This window comes from Petaurus breviceps, unplaced genomic scaffold, assembly GCF_028583685.1.
Source record: "Petaurus breviceps papuanus isolate PSGF00001 unplaced genomic scaffold, PetGlider_PUasm1.0 185, whole genome shotgun sequence".
NCBI classification, from domain to species: domain Eukaryota; kingdom Metazoa; phylum Chordata; class Mammalia; order Diprotodontia; family Petauridae; genus Petaurus; species Petaurus breviceps.
This window is the reverse complement of record NW_027185797.1, coordinates 32,734,875-32,754,205: the sequence shown is the minus strand read 5'-3', so window position 1 is coordinate 32,754,205 and position 19,331 is coordinate 32,734,875. Positions and strand designations below refer to the sequence as shown.

The following is a 19,331-nucleotide window of genomic DNA, read 5'->3' as shown; positions in this document are numbered from 1 at the left end:
CTTGTTTGTATCTCATCTTTGGCCTGGACTTACGATATGCTGGCTGTCTTGATGTGACACACTTTCTGCAACTGATCATCCTAGGGAGCTGCCTGGAGATACCAAGGGGTTAAGCAGTGCCTGTTGGTCACAGGTAGATGTGAACTCAGATCTCCTTCACTTTGAGACCAGTCCCCTCTCCATTATGTACATCTCCTCCTAGTAAAGTGAGATGACATTTGTAAATCTCTTTGCAAACCCTCAAGCCTGCACTAATGCTCGCTACTGGGCAGCTGCAGAGTTCTGGGCCTGGAGTCAGGAAGACCTGCGTTCAAAGCTAGCCACAGACATTAGCTGTGTGACCTTGAACAAGTCACTTAGCCCAGTTTACCTCAGTTTCCTCACCCGTAAAATGAGCTGGAGAAGGAAATCTAGCGTCTGCCAAGAAAACCTCAAATGAGATCACAGTCAGACCCAAGGGAACAACAATGATGCCGGCTATTCTGATTATTTTTCATCCTGAGACTTGGAGAGGTCACTGTCTAGCTCAGGATTCCACAGAGCCACACCTTGACCCCAGGTTTTCCCATCAGCAAACTCGACCCCATGAGAATATAGATATGGAGGGAACATCAAGAAGAAAGAGAGGCCACACAGCCTCAGTGAATGCAAAAGGACACGAGTCTTTTTGAGTTTTTCCTTGATTCACCATAGGGATATAGAGATGATTTCAAGGGTATAGGGACCTCTCAGTAAGCCCAATTTTTATCCACTATTCCCCTTTACATCTATAATACTATATGATACTTTTAGGGGGTAGGTGGGTGGGACAGTCCAGACCTAGAATTTCATTGAGATGAGTAATTCTTAGGGAGGAAACTTGCTACCAAACAGAGGTTAGAAGTGGTTCTGAATTTAAAGTCTTGAGAGGTACTTGGGGCACTGAGAAATGAGGTGACCTGCCCAGGATCACACAGTCAGGATGTGCCAGCAGTGGGATTTGACCCCACCTTGGTGCTGAGGACAGCTCCCCGTCTACTCTCCCAGGCTTCCTCCCTCCTTCATGAGAAGCATAATTAAGGCAGTGTTTGGTGGAAATGCTGTTCTCTTTTCCAAACCCCAAGCTTGTCTAACCTCAGATGATTAATAGGTTTGAAACTTTTGTCTTGGTAATATTTGTAAAAAAAAAAAAAGCTTGTCCATCACTCACAGGCCTAGAATTACTGAGTGGTCCCTTATTTAGAACTTTTCTGGGCCATTTACAGAATGGAGGAATTTTCTCAGGCTGGTTCCTGGAAAGAGCTTTCAGGTTCCCATGTTGTGATTAATATTGAATGAAATAGTCACTCTTGGTTTAACTTCAATTTTTTTCCCCTAATGGACTGATAGGGAAAGGACCAAGAGAGGTACCAAGACAAATGATGTCTTTCCTTCGTGTTTACATTCTGCAGCAATTCCAGCCTATGCCAGGCACTCCACTCAGCAGACTTGTCTGTCGTCCCAGGTCTCAGCTGATTGAAATGTGACAGCTGTGGTGGCTCTCTGTCTTCTCTGTAGAATAGTGCTGTGAGGTTTCTCAAGATATTTGAAGTAGGGGAGGGGACCAAATGTCTGGGGAGGAGGGTAGGAATCACTGATATTAACATTACTGAAAAGAAAGGCAATCATGAAAATATCAGTAAACACCTATACACACACACACACACATCTCAAAGTATTTGTAACTTATTCTTGTAAAGATTTTGCTGAGGTGGGAAAATAGGCATATGATGGAAGGAACTGGCAGGCTTTTGCACTTGATATTTATAGCAGATCCCATCTTGATCAGCACATAAGTGAAGGAAAGAGATAGAGATGATGAGATTCCACCACATTGTTGATGGTTCCAAATTCTTACTGGATGTCTCTAAATTAGTATTTAGTTCAGTTGAACATAATATGACTTGAAGGGGTCTCTTCCAAGAAAGTGGGTCCTATGAATATGTGAAAGACTTTCAATGCTAAGCTGAGGAATTTGCCCCAAGGCACTAGGGAGGAGCTGAGGATTTTTGAACTGAAGAGTGACAGGTCAGACTATGTGGTAGATGATTAGAGAGGGGAGAGACTAGAGAAAGGCAGACCAATAAGGAAGCTTGTGGAGTAATCTGGGCCAGAGGTGAGACCATCTTGAACTAGGGTGGTGGCTATGTGAATGAAGAGAAGGGTTATCTACAGAATTGTTCAATCTTGGCAACTAATTGAATAAGAGGAATGAGGGAGAGATAAGAGTCAAAGATGAATCTGAAGTTATGGACCATAGTGACTGGAAGACTGATGGTGCCCTCCACAGCAACTGGCAGTACTAAAGGCTGAGGTTTACAAAGTTCTTTATATTCACTGATCTCAGTTGATTCTGGAAATGCTAGAAAGTAAGGAAAGGGAACAGTACTTTGCCAAGGAGAAACCCTTTTAGATTTATTCCTGAAAATAAGTGCTTGTGCCCTTTAGCTTCAGGATCCCCTCTCTCTTGTTTTGACACCCTTTATTTCAGTGCTCCCATGTCTCCTGCCTCACCACTGGGAAGGGGGAAACTCCCAAGTGTACTAGCCCCAAAAGTGAAAATTACTTCAGGAACCACTGCATTATCATTAGGTTGGAGCTTTTGGTATTTGGGTCCATTTAATACATCTTTGCAGCCACTTATCAAGGACTGCTTTTCTTGGATGCCTCTTGAAAGTGCTAGTCAACTCTCTAACCTATCTGTCTCCCACGTGAAGCAAGAGAAAGACACGCAGCAGTTCTTTCACAACAGGGTATTCAATCAATTAATCAATATTTCTTAATGTTCTATAGTATGACAGGTACTGTGCTTAAGTGCCAAAAATGCAAAAAGAGGCAAATGGCATCCCTGTCCTCAAGGAGCTCGTAATCTAATGGAAAGAGTCAGCATTTCATTTTGTTGAACAAAAAATACTCATGAGGACATTTGCCCACTGATTTCTCATGAATCTATAATGCTGAGGATCCCCCGTTTGTGGTGTTTCCTTTTTGGAATATGAAATTTTCTCCTTGTACTAAAAAAAACCAAGACTCCAGGATAGATGGTATCAACAAAGCCAAACAGCCCTTTCCTCCCAAGCTGAGTATTTACTCAGGCCTTTTAAGAATGTTCCAGGATCTCGGGTCGACAAGTCTTGCGTGAGGACATAGAGAGAAGAGATACATTAGACATGTTCAAACTTGTTGGGGGAGGCCTGTTTTCAAAGAGCTAGTGGCATGTGAATGAAAAGGAATGACGTTCGTGCTGATTTGGGGGAAATGGAGACTTCTTCCTTGATGCTAAATATAAATCAAACAAACCCTGGCACCAGTCCTTTCTGCTGTGGGCATCCAGGTCATTGGAAATCAGAATTCTATGTGGGGGGCACTTCTCACAGTCTGCATGAGCATTAAGCTGTGTGTATTTTGTCTCCCTCAATGTCATGGAAGCTCCTCAAGGAGCAGGGACTAGAGCAGGTGTTCTGGCATACGGTAGGTGCTTCATAATGCTTGATTGTTGATTCATGGATTGGGTAAAATCAGTCAGTCACTAAGTATTTATTAAGCACCTATTATGTACCACACACTGTGTTCATAGTGGTTTCTGCAAAAAGGCCATCCCATGGGGAGGGCAACCTTGGGTTGTAGCTTGGGGTCCCCTCTATTTTTGAAGTTTTAGTCCTAAAAGGGCATAGTAGTAGAACCCTTTGTTCCTTCAAGGCTCTGTATCAGAAGCTCCTGGAGGGCAGAAAAGATTTCATTTTTGGTTTCTATATCCCCTACATTGAACATAGTACTTGGGTGCATAATTAATATGTGTTTGTCAGTAAACATGCATTTATTAAGTGCTTTTGATATGCCTGGTAAGGTGCTGAACACTGGGGATACAGAGAAAGTCACAGATATGATCGGTGCCCCCCAAGGAGCTCACCTGCTCTTGGGGGGGAGGGGAGGATGCCACGTAAACAACTGTGTACATTCAAGATATGCTGTTGTTCCATTGCTTTTCAGTCACGTCTGACTCTTTGTGACCCCACTTAGGGTTTTCTTGGCAAAGATACTGGAGTGGTTTGCCATTTCCTTTTCCAGTTCATGTTACAGATGAGGAAACAGAGGCAAGCAGGGTGAAGTGACTTGCCCGGTTCCCACAGCTAGTAGGTGTCTGAGGCCAGATTGGAACTCAGGAAGATGAGTCTTCCTGACTCCAGGCCGGGCACTCTATCTCCTGCCCACCTAACAGTACATACTTATAATACACATGTACATGTAAATATATACATATACACTCACATGTGTCTTGAGAATTACATATATAAAGCACAGATGCACACACATACACACAATGTAAATGGGAAGTATCTTCAGAGGGGAAGGAAGTAGGGGCTGGGGGAAGAGGCCAGAAAGAGCCTCCTGAAGAAGCTGGGATTTGAGATGAGTCTTGAAGGAATTTGTTCAGCTGAATGCTAGCAGAGTATAAGTACCAGCAGGTTGTGCCAAGATTGGTACGATGCCCCCAAACCACGGCTTTAAATGTGGACCTGGTGACGTTCACACAGGTTCTCCATCAGCTTGGCTGCAGGGTGATATGCACTATTAAACTGCCAACTGCTTTGCAGAGGGGTTGCAATCTGTGTTGTTAGAGGGAACACCCACCTCTGTGAGTTCTAGAGTCTTGGAACGGAGTTTTTGAGTGAATTGATCAGTAATGGTGAATTATCTAGGTGAGTCTGAATTTTAGGATTCACCCTTAGATTAAAAAAAATCTACCTATTTTTGTAGGATGTATGTTCTAAATAAAAACTATTTAAACTTAGAAATACCAATGTAGGAGAGATGTTCGTTTTTCTAATAGCTATGAGAATACAGTTGTCGATAGAAAAAGGATTTTGTGATTGTTAAAGGTTTTCTTTAATGCATGATCTAGTTACTTGTCTCATGCCATATTTGGGCAGAGGGTAAGAGCTGGTGGGGAATGTGGCCTTTGGGTACATTTGCCTGCCTGGGTTAGAGGCAGGTTGTGGGCCCGTGAGCTATAAGGTGATGGATGGTCCATCTGAGGACAGAGCTGCCTCATCGCCTAGGCCATGGGACCACCTTTTTTTAGCTCTCTTCTAAGCTGGGACCCAGAATATGTTCTGCCCATTGGACTCTTTCCCATCATTATGGCCCTAGGCAGATTAGTGAAAAGAACTCTGGCTTTGGAACTGGGAGACCTGAGATTGTACCCCAGCCTGCCATCTTGGAGAGCCTCTCTGAAGCCCAACTCCTTCTGTACAATGGAGCAATAATTCTTGTAAGGCAGAGGTATCATGGGGTAGTGGTTGAGAAGTTCTGTGTCAATACCATCTCTGACACGTGCCAGAGGCAAGTGTGACCTTCAGTAAGTAGCTTACAGTAAAGTCTTGGGAAACGCTCTAAGATTTCAATTGTGTATGAAGGGGGTGGTCTGCATAGGCAGAGGAAGCTGTCACATTTTGAACTTCTGACACCAACAAAATCACAAGTTCAGATCATATAGTATGCATTTTTGTATAATGTAATCATATGTGTGTGTGCACGTGTGTGCTTATGGAAGCTCCCTGAGGGCAGGAACTGTTTCATATTTGTCTTCCTATCTCCAAGACCCAGCATGATATCTAGCACACAGTTGGTCCTCAATACATGCTTGTTGACTGACCAATAAATTAAATCATGGGGCAGCTACGTGGCGCAGTGAGTAAAGCTCCGGCCCCGGAGTCGGGAGGACCCGGGTTTGGTTCTGGCCACAGACACTTAACACCCACACAAAAAAAAACCTCGCCGTGTAACCTTGGGCAAGTTACTTAACCACGATTGCCCTCCAAAAGGCCAACAATAAAAAGTAATTAAATCATGAGAAGCTATGTGGAAGAATGGAGTACCTATAGACTTAGGAGTCAGAATGATGTGTATTCAGAGTCTGTCCCAGACCCTGGCTCAATCTCTCTGAGCCTCATTTTTCATCTATAAAATGGGGGTGATGATAATAGAGCCTACCCACCAGGTGATTGTAGGAATGGGAAGAGAATTTACATGAATCACTTCGTAAATCTCACAGTGACGTGCAGATTTCAGGAATGATCATTAGTATGTAGACACAGTGGCTATTTTAATTGGAATGGTGATATCAAAAAAATAAAAGGAATAAGTTGAAACCCATGTGCTTGCTGATGTTTCATACCCAACTTCACATGTAAATTTCCATCTTCCAGGAATTTGAAGAGGATTATGTTGAGTTCAAGGCTAAAATTCTGGACTTCGACAGAAGGATTGGCACTGTGCTTTGTGCAGGTTTCCTTGATTGTTCAGGCTTAGAATCAGCATTTAAGGTTAGTACTGACGTCCAAATGATCACCCAAAGTTACTGTGATTGTTGAGGGAAGAGCCAAAAGAAGCATCCAGTAATCCAATCCAATCAACAGGGTTCACTCTGTCAGGTACCAGGTTAAACTTCGTACTTTTGGGGCATCTGTGCATTGAGCTCTGCTTTAGTTCACTATTTTATCTTCCTACTCAATTTTAACTAAAATTTAGTCTGACCCTGGACCCACAGAGAAAAAGCAGGACGTCCCTAATTGAAGACATTTGCAGGCTCTCGCCAGGATGACATTTGAGCTTTCTTCTTACTCTTTGTTTTTAATTCTTGTTCATAAGCTTTGGGGTCTCATACCTGAAGTCTCATACCTCTCAGTTTGGGCACCAAATGGAGGGAAAAGTATATAAATGGAATCAATCTCTTGGGTAGGGAAAGTATTTAAAAAACTCAACAATATGAAAACTTCGTGGAAAAGAGAACAGGGAAGCAAGGCAGAGCTGGCACAAATTAGAAGTCAATTTGAAGGGTAGCCTGGAAGACTCCAAAGCATAGCCTTCTTTAAACTGGTCAGAGGGAAAAAGGCAGCCAGACATCTGGGGCCACTGCATGACCATGCCTCAAGAGGACAAGCGAGCAGGGAAGATAAACAGCCCCCGGGGAGGGGGTTCCACTCCCCAACTTTGGAAGTGCTAAAGTCCAAGGAACAGATCGGATCAGATTGTGATGGAGATACAAGGTATCCTAGATCTCTGCAACCAAGTAAATGTAGATTTGTTATGACACCTAAATGGTGGAAGAATGCCAAAGAACTGGAGAGTGAAATTGTCAAAATGTTGTGTGTGTCAAAAACACTCATCACAGAATGTGTATCTTGTAACAATGTGAACTCCAGGAGCGCCAGGGCTGCTTCTGGCTTTTTCTTTGTATCTTGGAACAAAATGGACTGAGGGCAGTGCCTGAAGCAGGCTAGGTGCTTAATAAAAAGCTTCTTGAATTAAATTGAATGCTTATAGTATCATAGATTTAACTAGAAGGTCCTCCATTTTATAGATGGGGAAACTGAAGCCCAGAGAAGTAAAGTAAATTTTCCAGGGAACTAACAGCAAATATTATGGCATTTTCTTCACCTGCTTTTTGTTCTCTTCTCTGCCTGACACATACTAGGTGATTAATAAATGCTGGTTGAGTTCCCTCTCTACAAAGAGGAGAGAAATCTGCTTTATCATCTGCTCCTCAGGACCAGTATTAGTCATTACAATTACATCAACATCAGGCTCCCTTTTAATATTCTTATTTAAAACTTCACTTTATCGAAGGCTTTGAGTCGTGCTATTCTTTTCTTTGCTCTGCATCGATTCCTACAAATCTTGCCATTTCTGGATTCCTTACGTTTGCCATTTTTTACTGCATACTAATATTCTTTTCTATTCTTCTCTCATAAGCAGTTTGGCCACTGCCCATTCTATGAGCATCTCCTTTACCCCCGGTTCCTTGTCACCCAAAAGGGTGCTGCCATGACTATTTGGGCATGCGGGGGACCTTTCTCTCATTTCTTCTTTGGAGTACATGCCCAGTAGGGGCAGCATCATTGACTCAAAGGGTCAATGAGCTTATACTAGTTACATTGTACACTCTGATGTGGGCTCCCTCATGCATCTCAGGGAAGCCTCAGGGAAGTGAGAGCTTGTCCCTGTGATCAGAGGTTCAGTGAATGTTTGGAAACTCAGTGCAAGTGATAAATGTTCTTTTCCATGATTACAGCAAACACTTCTTGTGTTCTCTTAGAGGAAGTGTTTACCTTGAGGTTTGAATACTAAACAAACCCTACCAAACAATGGTTGGGAGGAGAAAGTTAATCACTGATGGCATTCAAGGGAGTAGGGGCCTTAAGTAGATTACCAGGCATTTCCCAGCAGACAGTAATTGTACCTCAGTTGAGCTTGATGTTGCAAGGAAAAGCTAAACACATTGGCTTGAGGACATTTCCATCTTAACTTGCATCCCCTTTTCTTGGATTAGTGGCTGGTTCTTTTTCTTTTCTTTTTTGCTTTTTGGAGGGCAATTTTGGGGTTAAGTGACTTGCCCAAGGTCAAACGACTAGTTTTTGTGTTACATGTCTGAGGCTGGATTTGAACTCAGGTCCTCCTGACTCCAGGGCTGGTGCTCTATTCACTGTGCATCCTAGCCACACCTGGCTGGTTCTTTTTCTAGTGAGCTTTGCTGATGGGCAGTATCAGAAAAACGACTGGGGTTTTTTCAAGTGCCTTGTGTTGGCTGTTTTGTGTTGTCTGGTATCCTGGCTAGGGAGCTGGGAAGACTTGGGTGTAGATAGATTTTTTTTTTAAACAAAAGTTCATGGACCATAGAGGAAGAGCTCCTAATCTAGGAGTCCCATATATCAAACACATTACAGGTCTAGCCCTTCTCCTTACGCCTTTTCATCTCCAAACTTTTAAATACTCCAGGAAGGAAAGGGAAGCCTCATTCATTCCTCCTCCTCTCCCTATTATTCCATGTCCTCAACAAATATGCCAGCCTTAGTAGAACAACATGCCAAGTGGATCACCCACTTTTTCAGGAACGATCTTACTCTGAGTTTAGATTCCCCAGATAAAATGGCACCTCAGTTCCAAGAGATGCAAGTGCCATGAGCATGGTGTAGGGTCAGAAGCACTGGCGTTGGATGTCAGGAGGCTTGGGTCTTCACCTTTAACCTCCTGCTAACTTGTTTCTTGACCTTGAAATGGTCTCTGGAATTGCTTCCTTCTCTAGAAGATCATAGGGTCATAGAGGCACCTGGGAGTCCATCTAACCTAAGACCTCCCTTTTACAGATGAATGAACTGTGGTTGGTGGAGGGGTTAGGTGAGCGTCACAAGGGCATGCAGGTAGGAAGCATCAGAGTGGAGTCTGAACCCCAGTTTTCTGACCATCAAGCCATGTTCATTTCATAGTACGCTGATGCCCTAGCATTTGATGATTTGGTAGATATTGTACTACAAAGTCAGTGAAGTATGCACGCACAGTGGCCCTCTGTCTGAACCATTGGTGCCATTTCATTTCATGGTCACCTTGAGGATCATTGCCGAATTCAAAATCATGAGGATCACTCGCATCTGCTTTTAGCACTTTCAGGTTTACAAAGGGATTTCCTTGCAGCAACCTTGTGAAGTAGGTAATGCCTCAGAGGTAAACTGAGGCTCTGAGAGATAGACACTTGCTTACAGTCCCCAGGCCTTGTTTCTCCGTCCAGGACATCTGCTGGGGGTCTCGTTTCTAGAGACCAAAAACACAAGTGGCAAACTCAGGAAGCTGGTGTTTGTTGATAATTATAATCTCAAAGTTCACTTGTTTGTTTAAGTAAGAGTCTCTACTTCAGCTATGAAGAGTGGTTTCCGATTTCATAGCTGTTAGTCAAACATGCAGTGCTTTGTCTTTCCCAGGAGCCTTGCGCTCCAGGGAAAGCTGTGAAGACCTTGTCAGTGCCTGCTGTATTCATGCCTTTACTCTAACTGCTCTGCAGTCTCATTCTGACCTGGGCAGGCAGTGTCCTGGGCTCTTGAAGGATGGGCCAGCAGAATCCAAACTCTGGCAGCTGGTGAGGTCTTAGGACTCCATGTCTGGCATTCACTGACAGGGCTGACCAAGTTTAGAGAGACTCATCACCAGCTTGACCAGAGGGTGATGAACTCTTTGGCCAAGAAACTCTTGAAAACCAAGAGAGGGGATTGTGTAATCATAGAATCATCAGTGTTGAGCAGGAGGGGACTTCAGAAGCCAGTTGGGCCATTGTAAACTCCTTGAGGGAAGAAACTTTTTTTTCACTTTGTGTCTTCCACCCTTAACACGGTGTCTTGAACATAGCCCTCATTAAGACTTCCCTGAACTGAAGGGTAGTGATCTGTATTGGTGCACAGGTCACCCACAAAGGCATAAATCACAGTCATGGAAGGTGAAGGCAAGAAGGGAGGTCAGAAAACATCCCACCCAGCTCCCTCATTTTAAGACGAGTAAACCAAACCTTAGTCTCATAAGAACTGGCTCAAAGAGGGAATCATATATGCACTCAGTTGGAAATAAAAATCTATCTTACCCCACAGGAAAGTAGGAGGGGAAGGGAATAAGAGAAGGAGGTGATAGAAGAGAGGGGCAGGGGTTAGTCAGAGAAAACTACTCTTGAGGAGGGACAAGGTGAAAGACAGAATAGAATAAAAAGACAAAGGGAATAGGATGGAGGGAAATGCAGTTAGCAATAGAAATTGTGAAAAAAAATTTGAAGCAAGTTTCTCTGATAAAAGTTTCATTTCTCAAACATATGGAGAACTGAGTCATTTATAAAAATAAGAGCCATTCCCCAATTGTTAAATGATCAAAGGATATGATCAGTTTTCAGATGAACTAATCAAAGCCGTAGTAAAATTAATAAATATTCTAACTCACTATTGATTGGAGAAATGAAAATTGAAATGATTCTGAGGTACTACCTCATACCTATGGGACTGGCTAATAGAGCAGAAAAGGTAAATGACAAATGTTGGGGGGAATATGGGAAAACCAAGACTTTAATGCATTGTTGGTGGAGTCGTGAATTGATTCAACCATTCTGTAGAGCAATTTGGAATTATGACCAAAGGGTTATAAAACCATGTGTACCCTTTGACCTAGTAATGCCACTACTTGATCTGTATCACAAAGTAGATTATAAAAAAAATAAGGAAAAGGACCCATATGTACAAAAATATTTATAGCAGCTTTTTTTTTTCTGGCGGTAAAGAATTAGAAGTTGAGTTGATGCCTGTCAAATGGGCAATGGCTGAACAAGTTGTGGTATGTGATTATGATGGAATACTATTGTACTATAAGAAATGATGAGCAGGATGCTCTCAGAAAAACTTGGAAAGACTTGCAAGAGCTGATGCAAAGTGAAATGTACTATATACAAAGTAATAGCAACATTGGGAGATGATCAGCTGTGAATGACTTCATTATTCTTGGCAATACAATGATCCAAGACAGCTCTAAAGGACTTATGGTACTGTCTATCCCCAGAGAAAGAACTGATGGTGTCTAAAGACAGATTGAAGCAGAATTTTTTAAACTTTATTTTTCTTGAGTTTTTTTGTTTGTTTTCTTTTACAACATGACTATTATGAATATGTTTTGTATGACTATACATGTATAACTTATATGGAACTACTGCCTTCTTGATGGGGGTGGGCTAGGAAGGGAGGAAGGGTCAGAATTTGAAACTCAAATTTTTAAAAAATAAATGTTAAAAATTGTTTTTACATGTAATGGGTGAAAAACAAAATACCAAATAAAGGCTTAAAAAACAAAGAGTAGATCAAGACCAAGAGGAAGGAAATGACTTGCCCAAACTCAGGAATCTGGCCGTAGTTCTGTACCCACTTCTTAGATGCTATAAAGGATATACAAATTGGGTTGGGCACAGTGAAATGAATCTGCCCCACTTCTTTCCTTTATTCTTTTAACTTATATACCACATCCATCCACATACAACTTCTTTCTCTTAGGGAATTGGGTACAAGATGCTTTCTGAACGTAGCTTTTTTATACTTGGGGAAATTCAGACACTGTCTTTGTCCATGGTTTCCACAAACAGTGTAACACGTGTCTCTTAGTAGAAGCAGCACGGCTTTGGATGGTCAGTCCCTTGGCAAAGGTCACGGTACACCTCTGATGCCTTTTGTTTCTGTTGTGGCAGAGGAAGTACATGGGCAACTCTGAATCCTAGTGACTACTTTTCTTGGCAACTTAAAATCATTAGGAAGTTCAACACCAGTAAGAGGAGAGACTATTTCCATGTACGCAGCAGAACCCCAGCGAGAGGATTCTCTAGGAAACCCTGAATCTGACTTCATCTTGCCCGTGTTTTCATCCCTGCATTTGGATGCTGATGTGCTGGGGAGAAACAGAACCCAGGCTCTGTCAACCTTGGGGGGAGATTGCAGTGAGGCAGCTCTGATGGGGCTTGTGCCGAAGTGTTATTGGGAAATCAGGAAATTGTTTGGATGTGTTTCAGAGCCTGGATCTTCCTTTAATTTGGATTTTGTTTAATAGCTCTTGTTCATAGTTGGGAATTTTCTGGTGAAACCAGTTGTCATGGACATTTTCAGCCCTTACTATAAGAAGCTGTTGCAGATGTTTCATGAGGAGCTGGACCAGTGTAAGCAGCTGTACAGTGAGCATGTGAAGCAGGTATGTCTTAAAGGTCCTGGGTTTCCCTAAGGTCACACAGCTTTAAGTAAGAACTTTCTGAAGCAAATGTAGAGGATGGGTGTATGATGCACCTGGGTCCTCTGATAATCCATTCAAGCCATAGGCTTTTAAATCTTCAGGCTCTTCAAAGAGCAGGAGGTTTGACAAATGGAATTTTCAGAGAGACACACTAAAGTTTAATATAAGGGAGCACTTTCTAACTGTAGATGGCATGGGCTGCTTTGGGAGGTAGTGAGCCTCCTGTCACATCACAATCATATGATCCTATAGTGATGGAGGTCTTCAGAAGCTGGATGACCACATGTTGGGGAGGTTGTAGAAGGGATTTAGTCAGCTGCGGGTTGGATCAGATGGCCTATGAGACCCCTTTCTACTCTGATGCCCTGGGATAGTCTAGAACTGAAGGTACTTACTTCTGATTTAAGGTATTTTCCACTAATGTATATAACAGAAGAGAATGAGGAACAGCCTACAATGTTTGAGTCACATTAGTTCACTGCACTTTCCCCCTCCCCTCGCTCTTCCTATATACAGGTTGAAGTAGGGAATCCAGTTCTCAACAAGAATATGCCATTTACCTCAGGAAATCTCAAATGGGCCAAGGAAGTACGGAGTCGCCTTGAGGGATTATGGTCCAACTTCGTGCATCTTCAGCATCCGTAAGAAATTCCTACTTTAGGGATTAATGGGCAGCATAATCATAGCCAGCCTGGTGGCAGTGAGTGTGAGGGAGCTATTATTAGTTCTCAGACTAATAGTAAAATGAATAATTGGCATTTACAAATGCTTTAATTTTGCAAAGTACTTTATTATCTTATTTGTTCCTTACAAAAACCCTATAGTGATGGAGGTTAAGTGGCTTGCCCAGGATCTCACAGCTAGTATGTATCTCAGGCAGGATTTGAACTCAAGTCTTCCTGACTCCAGGTCTAGTACATATCCACTGTGCCAGCTAGCTGCCATGTGTAGGCTGAGTCCAGCAATCCTGTGGGTTCTTCCACATGATTTCTCTCATTGTCTCAAATGAAGTTAATATGCTTTTCAGACTTGAAAGTGCTTTATAAAAATCAGTTCTTCTTTTTATTTCTCCTTCCTTTTTCTTCTTCTTTTCTGATTTTTTCGCTCCCTCCCTTCCCATCCTCCAGGACCATCTTAACACCTTATTTCTTAATTTCTCTGTTCCCATATCGAGTGAGATTATTTTATTTTTTCCCTTCTGCTTCTTGCTGAAAGTTTTAAAAAAAAATTAATTAAAATCTTCCTTTCCTAAGCATTTGTTTATTTCTGATTTTAACCTCTGCTCTGAAAGGGACATAAATTTCTTCTTTTTGCTCAGTAAAATGTTTCATAAGTTTTAGAAACACTGACATGTCTCATCTGGTCAATGTAATTTTTTTTTCTTTGAACCCTTTCTAGTTTTTGACATTTTAAGGTTTATAGAATGATTAAATAATTCTGTTTTACCCTATCAAATAAAGGTTTAAAATCATTTCCATACAGGATCTTGGAAGGACCTGATGCTGTATTACTAAATCAGAAGTACATAGAAATGCTCAATTTACTTGACAAATTTGGAGATTATATCTATGCAGAATGGAGAAGTACAGTGGATGAAATCTGTGAGTTCAATTTGAACCAGCCATTGATAAAATACGATGCCACCCATGGTCTCCTTAGTGTCAATTTTGATCCAAAGGTACGGTTGATTTTTTAAAAAAGGATATCTTACATTAATTAAGCAAATAAATACCTTGCGAGTATAAAGCTCTGCACTAAGTGCTGGGGCAAATACAAAGCGCAGATAAGAGGTGGCATTTGCCATCACGTAGCTGACATCCTTATTGTGGGTAATAAGACATGAATGGGTGATAAGTTAGCATTTACATACTGCTTTAAAGTTTGCAAAACACAACAAATATCATCTCATTTTATCCTCACAACAACCCTGGGAAGGAGGCACTATTATTACCCTCATTTTGCAGATAAGGAAATTGAGCCAGACAAAAGGTAAATGACTTACTCAGGATCATAACAGTAATTAAGTATCTGAGATTAGATTTGAACTCAAGGCTTTCTGACTGCAGTCCACCACTCTATCCACTGTGCAACCTAGCTGACTAAAATTTCTGCTATATTGATTTATGAAGTAAGTGTCTGAGGCTACACTTGAACTCTGGTCTTCCTGACTCCTGTAAGCAAAGTGTGTTTGAGGTCTGAGGGGTAAGGACATTTCTGGCCAGAGGGAGCAGGGAAGCCTTCATGAAGGATGTGGCCTTGGAGATGACCTTCAGAGGAACATTAGAAATTCATCAAGGAAAGCAGAGCATGGAGGGCATTCCAGGAGGAACAGCCTAAGCAAAGGTGTGGAGGTAGGAAAACACAGGGTGTGTGTTTGGAGGGTTGGGAAGAGCAGTTTAGCTGTAGCACAGAGGTTATGGAGACAGGACATTAGAGACAGCTAGAAAGGGAGATTGGCACAAGATTCTGACCACTCAATGCCATGCACAGGATTTTGGACTTTAGTTGGTGGTCAATTAAACTTTAGCTACAAGTGAGCTATTAAAGGCTTTCAAACAGGATTTAACATGACCAGGTACTTGCATAAAGAAGAGAGTTCTGGCAGAGGCATGAAACATGGATTAGAGGAGGAAAGAGCTGCTCGGAAGGAATGGCAATAGTCTGGGCAAGAGGGAAGGAAGGTCTGGCCAGGACCACAGCTCTGGGAGGAGAGAGGAGGAGACCGACACGAGAGATGTTGTGCAGGACTCGGTCACTGATCAGACATGAAAGACGAAGGATAGGGAAGCATCAAGGAAGGGCACTGGGGGCTCAGAGGTGGGAAGCTGGGTGAGCTTCTCTCCCACGGAGAAACAGTGAGGTCAGAATGAGAAGCACTTTGTGGGGAAAGATAATCAACTCTGAATTGTAAAATAGGCCTTTTCTTTGTTATCTTTCCAAGACATTTCATTTTTCATTTTGATAAATGACTAAATATGAAAGTAAATTAAAATGTCTGTAGCGAATCTTGCATTAATAATTCTTTTAAAAATCTCTTACCTGACATTCATTGGCTCGATGTGTGTGTGTATGTGTGTGTATCTGTATCTATTTACGGTATGAAATACTGAATTTGAACCAATATCTAGCAGGGATGGGGAACCTGTAGCTTTGAGGCCACATGTGGCCTAGGTCCTTGGGTGCAGCCTTTTGACTGAGTCCAAGTTTTAAAGAACAAATCCTTTTATTAAGGGTATTTGTTCGGTGAAGTGGCACTTACCTCCCAGGATTGTTATGGCTGCAGCTTTCCTCCCCCTATTAGGGGATGGGGCTTGGACTTGGGATTTCATTGATTTTAAAGGAAACTCTGAGAGTGGGAAACTCCCTTCACCAGTACAAGTCAGAACCTTCTCTGAAACTCACAGTCTTAGAGAGTTGCCTAGAGCACTGAGATCGCAATGACTTTCTCAGAACCAGTGATGTGATGCAACTAATACCAGAGAGAGAAAGAGAGAGAGAGAGAGAGAGTGTGTGTGTGTGTGTGTGTGTGTGTGTGTGTATGTAAAATCTAGGATCTAGGGAACTGTCACCTCACAGGGCTTTATCTACCCAGGAGAGTATGTAAGATCTGGTAGGAACTTTTAGTTCAATGTCTTCATTTCACCAGTGAGAATTATAATAATGATAATTATTATGATGGTAATTATTGCTATAGCTAACATTTATATAGCCCTTTAACTTTTGTTAAACACTTCACAATTATCTCATTTTATCCTCATAATAATCCTGGGAGGTAGGTGCCATTGTTAATCTTATTTTGCAGATGAGGAAAATGAGTCAGAGTGTAGTTAAGGGACTTGCTCAGGGTCACACAGCTTAGTGTCTGAGACTGGCTTCAAACTTGATCTTCCTGACTCCAGTCCCAGTTCTCTCTTCACCAGGAGCCCCTTAGTTACCTTTGCCAATCTAGCATGGTATCAGTGAAAGACACAGGATTTGCTCTAGTTTGTTTATTTATTTTCGCATTTTGGAGAGGGGAAGGCAGGGCAATTGGGGTAAAGTGACTTGCCCAAGGTCACACGGCTAGTAAGTGTTAAGTGTCTGAGGCCCGATTTGAACTCAGGTCCTCCTAACTCCAGGGCTGGTGTTCTATTCACTGGGCCCCACCTACCTGCCCCTCTAGTTTGTTTATTTAAGTTAAATTCAAAAACTCTTATCAAGCATCTTTTGTATTGCCAGGCACTTTGCTAGGCACTGAGAATACAAAGACAAAAATGAGAGAACTATCCCCTGCCCTCGAGGAGCTTATGTTCTCCAATGACGTCACAGCTGGAACTTGGCGACCACCTTTTGTTCCCAGCACTCTTTGCTTTCTGTGCTGACTTTGTCTCCTCAGCTTTAGGTCATGTAGAGGAGAGTGTGATACAGATACGGAAGACTTTGTATCATGTTGGGACCCCCTAAGATATAGAACCCCAAGAAAAATCCTCTAAGTCCCTTCTCTTTTTTAATAAACGGAAAAAGACCCATCCTCTCCTCACAAAATCTCTTGCTGTGAAACATTTCAGAGAGTTTTCCCTCCATTTCTGTATTCTAGCTCGTGGCTGTATTGAGAGAAGTGAAATATCTCCTGATGCTGGAGAAATCAGACATCCCAGATTCTACCTTAGCCATCTATGGAAAAAGAAACACTTATTTAAAGGTTTGTGTCTTCAGGTGTTGGCATGCTGCCAATGACTTATGATCAAGTTTCTGTAAAGGGACAGCTTGGGTTGGAATGCAGCTGTGTCTGGGGACTTTTTACGGTGTGCCACTCTGGATCCTCAGTGGGGACATTCCCTCCAGTGATAAGGACTGCAACCTACCCATCTGCACCTGCCCATGTCCATCCCCAAGGCTCTCCTCTCGTGTTTCTTATAGCCACTGCCTCTATGAAGCCAGATTCAGAGCCAGGTCTTTCAAGTCCAGCCTTTCATTTCACTCTGCCAACTTTTCTCCCATGGTGGTTTTCTCTAACATTTGTTTTCTGCTTCTTTCAGTATGTTAGAAGTCTTGAGCTGCTTGTTCAGTGCTATAACAAGTTGAAACTGAGTCTTCTGGAGGTTGAGCAGCCTCTCATTGAAGAAGAGCTAATGGCCATAGATGGCCAGCTCCAGGAGGCAGAGCAATCATTCACCTGGCATTCACCTGACTGCTGGGACTACATGGAGAAGGTGAAGGCGAATGTCTTTGAGCTGCAGCAGAGAGTGGAACAGACCCAGAAAAATGTCACACTGATCCAGCAGATCATGAAAACCTGGACTGAGCACACCCTCTTTTCTAGGAGAGATCACAGAAAAGAAGCATTTTTTAGTTTGGAGGGCAAAGGAGACATATTCACTAGGAAATACAGATTGATCCAAGAAGATGGACACCATATACACAGTTTAGTAGAGGTAAGCAATGCTCTAGGAATTAAAGGGAGTTTTTTTTCTCCTGAGCTTGCTTCTCATTTCTTTAGGAAAAAGTCAATCAGACAGATGTTTCTCATTTGATCTAGTATTCACATGCTTTGTGGCAGGTACTGTTTTTATACTAGAAATGCCAAAATAAAAATGAAACAGTCCTTGTCCCCAAGAAGGTTACATTCTCTCAGGGGAAACTGTGTATACACAGACATAAATGGATATGAAATAAGTAACAAGTTAATTTTGTTTGGCAGTGGCGGGTGGCATCATGGGTGTGTGTGTGTGTGTGTGTGTGTGTGTGTGTGTGTGTGTGTGTGGTGTGTGCGCATGTGTGTGTTTCACAAGGCTTTTCTTGTAGGAAGAGGGGGCACTTTCTTGGAGTTCAAAAACATATATGAATCAACTACTAAGATAATTTAGATCTCTTCTAGTCCAGTCAGTCAGCAAGATTTATTAAGTGCCTACTATGTGCCAAGAGCTATGCCCATCCTCCCTCCCCCCTTATTTTATAGATGAAGGAATAGAGGCCCAGAAAAGCTTATAGGGTCATATATTTCAAGTTAGAAGGGAGCTCTGACACAGTGAGTAAGAGCACAAGCCCCAGTGTCGAGATGACCTGGGATCAAATCCGGACTCAGACACTTAGCACCCACCCAGAAACACCTGGCCGTGTAACCTTGAGCAGGTTACTTAACCTCAGTTGCTTAAAAAATAAAAAAAAAATTTAAAAAAGGGAGCTCTGAGATCATCTGCTCCAACTGCCTGTTTTTCAGATAGAGAAACTGAGGCCTCAAGAAGGGGACTGTGATGAAAGAGCTTTATTTCCAGTGATGAAAAATGATCCAGAGGCAGGCATGTCTTTCCTTTGTTAGCCTTTTAACATCTAAAACAATCACCACTGGAGTTCCTGAAGGAGAGTCATGGAAAAGGACTCCTGTCCAGCTGACCAAAGGACTCCCAGTGGAATCATTTTCTTCTCCTTTTGTCTATCCGCGCTGGAATACTGAGGAGAGCAGCACTGAACTTTGGTCTAGAAGCGAGCAATTAGTAGAATTCGGTTTCTAAATAATTCTTTAGCGTTTTCAATGCAAAACAATTGTCATGTGGCTTATGAGATTCGTGTTTAAGAGACAAATGCTGGTGTTTTGTGCCACGATCCTGGGCTCAAATGGCAGTCATTAGACTCTCGTACCAGATGATTTCAATGAAGGGGATGTGTGTGCCTCTATAAAGAGCTCCAAGTGGCTCAGCCTTTTCCCCGTCATTTTACTGGATTTCTGTACACACACACAGAACCTTCCAGCTTGTGGCTAGCCA

General features: G+C 42.4%; 1 protein-coding gene across 1 annotated transcript in view; it reads left to right on the top strand.

Annotated features, from left to right (window-relative positions):
• Positions 1-19,331, top strand: part of DNAH11 (dynein axonemal heavy chain 11) — a 303,071-nt gene that overhangs the window by 45,891 nt on the left and 237,849 nt on the right. The window contains exons 9-14 of the mRNA XM_069088738.1: positions 6,228-6,344; positions 12,412-12,549; positions 13,105-13,229; positions 14,071-14,266; positions 17,165-17,269; positions 17,607-18,002. Of these exons, the coding sequence (XP_068944839.1) occupies positions 6,228-6,344; positions 12,412-12,549; positions 13,105-13,229; positions 14,071-14,266; positions 17,165-17,269; positions 17,607-18,002 (1,077 nt within the window). The remainder of the gene's footprint in view (positions 1-6,227; positions 6,345-12,411; positions 12,550-13,104; positions 13,230-14,070; positions 14,267-17,164; positions 17,270-17,606; positions 18,003-19,331) is intronic.